This window comes from Geospiza fortis, unplaced genomic scaffold (assembly GCF_000277835.1).
Source record: "Geospiza fortis unplaced genomic scaffold, GeoFor_1.0 scaffold1278, whole genome shotgun sequence".
In the NCBI taxonomy this organism is placed as follows: domain Eukaryota; kingdom Metazoa; phylum Chordata; class Aves; order Passeriformes; family Thraupidae; genus Geospiza; species Geospiza fortis.
Window position 1 is genome coordinate 761,636 of NW_005054536.1, and position 7,448 is coordinate 769,083.

At 45.2% G+C, this 7,448-nt stretch overlaps 1 protein-coding gene across 1 annotated transcript in view; it reads right to left on the reverse strand.

The window, feature by feature from the left end:
• Positions 1 to 6: 6 nt before the first annotated feature.
• Positions 7 to 7,448, reverse strand: part of WRN (WRN RecQ like helicase) — a 27,575-nt gene continuing 20,133 nt past the window's right edge. Inside the window, exons 23-34 of the mRNA XM_031063838.1 lie at positions 7,343 to 7,448; positions 7,168 to 7,262; positions 6,835 to 6,910; positions 6,606 to 6,679; positions 5,757 to 5,835; positions 5,335 to 5,447; positions 5,046 to 5,160; positions 4,351 to 4,476; positions 3,339 to 3,501; positions 2,688 to 2,902; positions 928 to 1,068; positions 7 to 237 (exon numbers count right to left, since the gene is read on the reverse strand). The exon at positions 7,343 to 7,448 is cut by the window's right edge and continues 56 nt beyond it. Coding sequence (XP_030919698.1) covers positions 115 to 237; positions 928 to 1,068; positions 2,688 to 2,902; positions 3,339 to 3,501; positions 4,351 to 4,476; positions 5,046 to 5,160; positions 5,335 to 5,447; positions 5,757 to 5,835; positions 6,606 to 6,679; positions 6,835 to 6,910; positions 7,168 to 7,262; positions 7,343 to 7,448 — 1,426 coding nt within the window. The 3' untranslated portion in view covers positions 7 to 114. The remainder of the gene's footprint in view (positions 238 to 927; positions 1,069 to 2,687; positions 2,903 to 3,338; positions 3,502 to 4,350; positions 4,477 to 5,045; positions 5,161 to 5,334; positions 5,448 to 5,756; positions 5,836 to 6,605; positions 6,680 to 6,834; positions 6,911 to 7,167; positions 7,263 to 7,342) is intronic.

Consider the following 7,448-nt stretch of genomic DNA (forward strand, 5'->3'; position numbering starts at 1 on the left):
AGGAATAATGCAGAGCAGGGGCAATCAAAGCCCGTATTAAGCAACAGTCTGTGCAGATAATGCTCGCAGTCATGAGAAAGACTAGTAAAAAACAGATCATCTTGATTTCCACATTCAACTGAAAATCCCTTTCTTGGTTTCTGTTTTGCATTTCTTGGTCTGGGTTACGGCTCCAGGTGTTGCTGCGGCGGTTCCAAACCATTCTGGCACCCTCCTCTTAGCGGGGGGATGCGAGCTCTGGAAGGAAACAAAGGCACAAACATGGAAGGACACACAGCCACAGCCTGCCCCACTGGCACAGCTCTACTGCTCAAATTCATGCTCAGCTGGAACCACAAACTGACCAAACTGTTCATCAATATGCCCCACTTAAACCCAACACCTTATTCAAGTACCTAAGAGATTAAGAACTAAACTCTGAGAATCAAGGCTGACAAAGATTTGCACTCGCAGCAATACCCAGCTTCAAACTGAAAGGAGGGGCTCAACAACTGGTGGTGGTCAGGGACGAGCTCCCTTTTCAATAAGAACTCTTAATGTCTGCTCATACAGCTCGTGTTGCTAGACACCAGTGCAAAAACCCTTCATGTGATGGGCACAGCCTCACAGAACCCTGTACTTAAAAGGGAAAAAAGGAAACGTCCTCTTAAAATGTTGGAAGCATCTGCCACGAGAGAGCTGACAAAATGTACTGGGGGAAAAGTTTCTTGTAGCAGTCTATTGCTGTCCAAGTGGGCTATCTGGACACAGCAAGGACAACAAAAACAACATGGCACCACTGCCTCAGGGGTCTCAATGAGAAGAAAGGGCTGGCAAGCCAGGCCAGGGTTTTAGACACAATCTGGGAGCCAGACAGAAGCTGAGAATTGGGTTGTTGAAGATTCCCACCCCCATCAGCAGGTCTGGGCTGTGCTCCTGCCTTCTCACCTTGGGCTGAGAGTCTGCCAAGAGCTGCTCCTTCTGCTTGGGGTGGAGGGCAGGCTCGTGGGAGGAGGCCGCGGTGGTGGGCTTTGAGGGGCCTGCTGCCCCCCTACTCACTGCCTGGCTGCCATCCACAGTCGCTGCAGCCTTCCAGGGGACACAAAGGAAGCACAAGGTTACCTGGGGCACAGTCCCTCATGAACAACATGCCAGCACCTCTGCTTAGTGAGGGCACTGCCTATTGCTTATTCATTTCACCACAAGAAAATCTGAGCAAGTGAAGTTAGTGCATTTCAAACACACAGCAAAATTGTACTTGGCCTTTTTTTTTTTTAGTGGAAAAAACCACTTGCTCCATCCCTATGGCTCTGAAAACTTGAAATATTTACTTCTGCCTCCCAAGTGTTGTATTTTGAAGTGTGTTATCACAGAACAGTGGGCACGGAGATATGAGCTCATGTTTTTTGCACCATCCTGCTGGCCATCGGTTGCAGCAGTCATGCTGACATTTTTGCATCAGCCACACACCCCTGTGTTACCAAAACCCTCACTAATGGCAGGTTTACCACATGCTTTATTAGTGACAACATCTGTTCACCCAAGCTGAAGGCACCACATGCAGATGGGTTTTCCCTGCTCCTTCCCTGGCTACTGGATTGATCCCACTCCCCTGTAAAAGCAGCAGCAGTGTCAGGCCATTCAAACCCAAGAACACCCATTAAGAGATTTAGAATTGCTTGCTACAGAGAATTATTAGATACTCAGGATATCTTCTGAAGGAGAAGTAAATAAAGACTGGCTTAGCTTTTGGATTTGCAGTCTGTTCCTTTGGATTACATTAATTTGATTACTAATAGCATGTCATTCCACTATTAGCTCCAGGAGCAGGGAAAAGTGTGATCAGAGCTCAGGCAATTGCACTGTCAGGAGGTCAACTGCAGGAAAAAAAGGCTCTGACACAGATATTGTAGAAACAAAACAGCACTCAGGGAAGCAAGAAAAATCAATTTGGCAAAATGGCAGTGCTTGAAAAATTGTTTGACCCAGTGTTTAAGAAATCAGCCCCAAGCCCTGTAAGGAGCAGACATAAAATCCCAGCACAGGTAGCAGGATTTGGAATATGCTGTTTCTTTTTACCATTGCCACCAGGTGCCACTCAGTGCAAGGTGTCCTTTGTACCAGGTGCTGAACTGGGACATGGCATCAGAGGCCAGCAGAGGGCTGAGACTACTCTGGGTTTTCTCAAACAGCAACAAAGAGCTCCTTATTTCCCAACATTGGTCCTCCAGGTGACACTTGTTATCAGGCTGTGCCCAGCAGTTTCAAGCATTGTAAGGACCCAAAGCTGAGACATTCCTGGCTGGAATTGCCTCTGGCTTTTTCATCCTCTTGACCTTCCCGCATAGTAGGAGAATCTCTTTGCCCACATCCCAGTGCACAGAAAAAAAGCCAGGGCACAAGCTGGATTTGGCTGCTATGAAAGAACAAACACATCCCAGTTTTCATACTGGGAAGAACTTGTAATGTGTATAACAAATCACAGCTAAGCTGCACAGCTCTGACTTCTTCCTAGGTCAACACTTATCCCAAAAGAATCCTCAATTTCTGCTCTGAGCATTCCTCAGAGGAGGAGGCAGTTCTATTCAAAACTGAGGGACAGTTGGATTGGGAAGATGCTGGAAACACCAAAAACATTCTGTTAGTCTGTTCCTACAAAGAAAACATCATTTTACAGAAGAACACTTTTACAACCTTCTTTTACTAACCTGTGTTTTATTCCACAATGCACCTTCTCTTCTTGCTTGATCTGCTCCTGTTTTTCCCTGCTGCCCTTCAGGCCACACCAACCTTCTTTTGAAGCCTAAGCCATCCTGAGATTTATTTCTATCCTCTTTCTCCAGTAGTACAATCATCATCTTGATCAGATACAGCTCAATATTGGCAGGAGTACGTTTTCTAATTTCTTGAATTTTGGTAGTGTCTTGGAAAAAATAGAAATCTAATGTTAATTAAGCTCAGTTTTCTTATATTGTACAATACATTTGTTGCACCTCATTAAAGCATGGAATGCATTAAGGCATAGAAAAGGTAAGAAGGTGAAAATGTATGGGTTTGACTTGTGAGATCATGTGATAAATTCCCAGTGTGTTTTCTGAAGATGCCAGTACTTACAGTAATACTTTGTCACAGTTTTTCTTCCCCCAAAACATTTCAGTAAACACAGATTTAAGAGGGATGTCTCAAAAACTTCCACACAACTGAGTCAAATGACTTATAAAAGTCAGCCCCATTGTTATGGATCATGATGAAGTTATTTTACAACTGAACCTGAAATGAAAGCAGTCTGCCCCAGCCTTCCAGGACTGCTGGGGGATGTAGCTGGGAGCAGCAGCTGCAGGTAGGTCAGTGATGCTCACCTGAGAGGATGGGAGGGCTGCAGATGATGTCCCTGATGAGGCTCTGCACGTCGGGGGTCAGACCCGCGCGCTCCACGCTCACCGTGCGGCCCGCGGCCAGCGCCTGGCACAGGTGGGTGCCAACCACTGCCAGGGGCAGAGATCTGCTCTCACTTATGGCCCTCTGGGGAAACAAAGGCATGGGGCATGCACAGGGTTCAGGTGTCAGTCCCAAAAAACAACCCAGAGTCACCGGCACAGGGCAGCGCAACAAAGCTCCCCAAAACACTGCTTTATTCCTAATAGCTATCTCATTTCTTATCCAGCTTGTCAAGTATGTTTCTCCCTCCAAACTTCACAGCTTGAGTGCAACACCTTAGCTTGAACTTAGTTGAGATGAAGGAGCTGTGGTGCACCTGACCTCTCAGGGGCCCACAAACACCACAACAAATTCCCCCTCATTTTCACACGTTGGATGAATTCTCCTCCTAAAGCATTTGCCTTGAAGCAAAGCATCTCGAACTTGATTGACCCAAACTTGATTTTCTCAAGGAGAGGTCTCCAACTGGAATCTGGTACTCTTCAAAAAAGCATATTTCAAGCTTCTACTCATTTCTCCACAAGGAATACACACACTGTGCATTTCACAAGGATTAGTGGATACAGCGCATCAAGTTGCCCATTTATAACTGTACAACTGTTTCTTGTTAATTCATCTTTAGGTACACTTTTAACTCTGGGACCATCTGCCCCATACTCTTGGGAGGGGCAAAGTAAAAGCCAAAGCAACTCAAGTTTCTTCCTGTGGAATTAAAAACTCACTGTATCTCACCTCAGTTTTCCATACCACCACTTCAGAGATAAGTAAGAGCATCTGCCATTTCCCAGGAAAAACACTGCCTCAGAGGTTTAAAGCAGCCTATCCAGCACCATGCAGAGGATTTAAGAGAAGTTGCACATCCCCCTCCTCTAGACAAGGCCTCCCTGCTGCCAGTTTTCAGCAAAGCAAAAGCCTCCACAGCCCAGACCTTACCAGGGAGTAATTTTTCTCTTGGAACAGGGTGTATGTGACGTCCTCTGAGGGAGAAAGCGCTCTAGCACGCTTCCAGGGAGATGCTTCTTTCTGAACCTTGGATTCAGCGGTGGGGAATGTGTCGGTCTGAGTGAGATAAAGCAGAATTAAATTAATTTTATCCCACTGACAACCCACTGATCACCCTCCCATTATCTGAAGTTATCTGACAAAGTAACCCTAACAGAACCACTCATCTCTCTGGAGGTGGGTTTTGACTCCAACTCCATGTTCTTAAAAAAAGTCAAGAGAGGAAACACTAAAGCAAGGAGGGAATCCAGACGGACATCCACATGTTCCCATCTTACTAAAACCAGTATGGCACCATCCAAGGAACTTGGAAAAGAAAATCAGCCAGAACAAAGTGCCCAGGCCAACACATCATCTTAGGTATTCCTCATTCCATGTGAAACTACTCCCCCAGAACAAACTGTGGCATTCAATCTGCATGGGACACTTCTCAATTTGAGCTAAATTTTCTCAAAACAGACCTCCTGAAAACAACTATAAAACTAGACATGCTTTTGATTCCTATTGCTAGATCAAAGCTTTTTTTGTGAAACAGAAAGACAAGTCCATGGAGCCCTCCAATAGCTGCAGAGCAAACCCCATCCTTAATGTTCCTGCCAAGGAGAAGACACTTGATTTCATCATACCTGCAAAGCGTTTGCTTGGCAGAAGTCCTTAATCTCAGCCAGGAGAGGCACCAACATGGTGGACTTGGCTTCAGACACACCATCAATTTTCTTCAGGTTCTCGATGCTCGTAGGCCTGGTTTAGATGAAGAATGCAACAACATAAGGCAATCCCAAAATACTGCTGCCTTTTAGTAGCTGGAGGAGGCACTTCAGATGCCTCCACTCCCCCAAGAGAAGCAGGAAAGGGATTTGTGGCTCGGCTTGCATGCTCCCTAGTTTGTACAACATGTCTGCGTGCTGGCTTTACCTTATCCGGGCCATCTCCACCAGGATCTTATTGGTTGCCAAGACAGCTGGAGGAATTTCCTTCTCATTAGCTACCTTCTGTCTAGCAGTCAGCAGCTTGCCATACAGAGCAGTCTGGGAAGGAAGGAGCCAAATTCTCAGGAAGCAGCTCCACATCACTTGTAGGTACAATTGTTACAAGAGCAGAAGTTATCCCCTCCCTGATCTTCCCAATAATACACAAAAACCCTGCCATCCATTAACCCCTCCTTGTGTATTTCAGTCCTATTCTGGGACTCCTGTTTAAAACAACCCAGTAATTTGAAGTAATTTTGTAGTTTTCAGTTAATTTTAAGTAATTTTGTTCTGCTCAAACACAGAACAACTGTGGTTTGCAGGCTGACTGCAATTCAGAGATATCCTCCCAGTCCCAGCAAAGCTTACCTCAAGCTCTTTTTCTCTGGATGAAGCACTTGGTTGTTGGGGCTTCAAAGGAGATTTCAATGGTGAGCGCCCTGAAACACTACCAAAAAAAAAAAAAAAAATCAAGTGTGAAGCAAGCTTTGCTTTAGATCACTTGATTCAAGGCCCAATTTATGTTGCCAGCTCTGCACCCAGAGCTGGCTGGGGTACAACCAGCAGTATCCAGACTCCCACTGAGTCCATGAGCTCAGGGACATTAACCCTTGACTGGACTGCCAGCATTACACTGCAACATCTGTCAACACACAAGCTGGACTAAGAGACTCCTTTCCTAAGCACAGTCCAAAATAACTTGGTTTTACAGATTTTAACTGTCCCTAAAATAATCTCTCTTCACATGGCTGCAGTGGCAACTATTCACCTAACTGATACAGCCTCTTCCTGTCATCTGCCAGCACCAGAATGGTGGCCTGAAGGAGGAATCCACTCAGAAGCACAAGGTGCATTTAATCTGAAGCAGCACGTGAGCCAGGAAAACAAATTACTTGGTCTGCTTTTTGCAAGAGGTTATTTGATTTCTTTTGACCTGAGGGAGCCTCAAGTTGGTCTCAGTCTTCTCCAGACCAGTGCAGAAAGGCAGAGCCCTCCATGCTCCCTGATGTTAACTGTGAAATCTTGTCAATACAATATATTTTGAAATGTAATGATGCAGTGTACAGCAAGTTTTAGGCACTCGTCTTTTTTTAATGCATTAAACATTTCCACACCCCTCACACAGAAAAATGCTCATTTTAATAATCCCCCAACAAGCAGTATCCCCATTTACACAGTCAAAATTAGGTAAAGCTGGTTTAATTCCAAATACTGTACCTGTTAACCATGTTAGTGTTTCTTGGAGGAGTTTGACCTTTTCTGTAACAAGAGAACATCTCATATAGAGATACCTATAAAAAAACCAGAACAACAAGACAAATGCTGATTTACCATCTTTTCACTGAGTTTGCTGTTGATAAAAATTAACTTGGGGTAAGCTGGGCTGGGTTTTTTATAACATGGGCAGGGATGGATGACACAGCAGGAGGGTTGTACTGGTACAGACCTGCTTGCCTGGTGACTGTGCTGTTCCTTTTGTGCCTGGGGAGCGCTGCTTGGCGAGCAGAGGCGAACGCCTGCTGCTGTAATGCAATTAATTACATCTTAACTCTATTGTACAGTGAACAAAAACCAACATTCTGCTAAATAAACTGATTTCAAGTCGGTACAAGGACGCATTTGGCAAATCGAGTTATTGATTAATTATTAGAATTGTTATTCTGCACAAAGAAAACAGAACACTGAGGATCTCAAAGCCTCCTCCTGTTCAACCCTGCCCTCTCCAAAAGCAGGGTTCAGAGACAGATCTGATTCAAGAGAACACACGTGCTACAATTACCTGGCAGAAGATCTCTGCAGATTCAGGTCTTCACTGGACTGTAACAGAAGACTTGGATTTGGGGCAGATCCATCCTTGGACAGCCAATTCCTACCCTGTAGGAAATAAACCACACTGCTTAGCTGTGGGTTACTCAGGAGGAGCTCTCAGTGGGTCATTTCACTACCAAAAGTACCTTCTGGGTGAGCACACAATTGGTTGCAAACTTGTTGTTCTGGGCTGAGACCTCTTTGAGGAAGCCTTCCATGATCAGCTGCTGGCAGAGCAGTTTCCACCAGTTT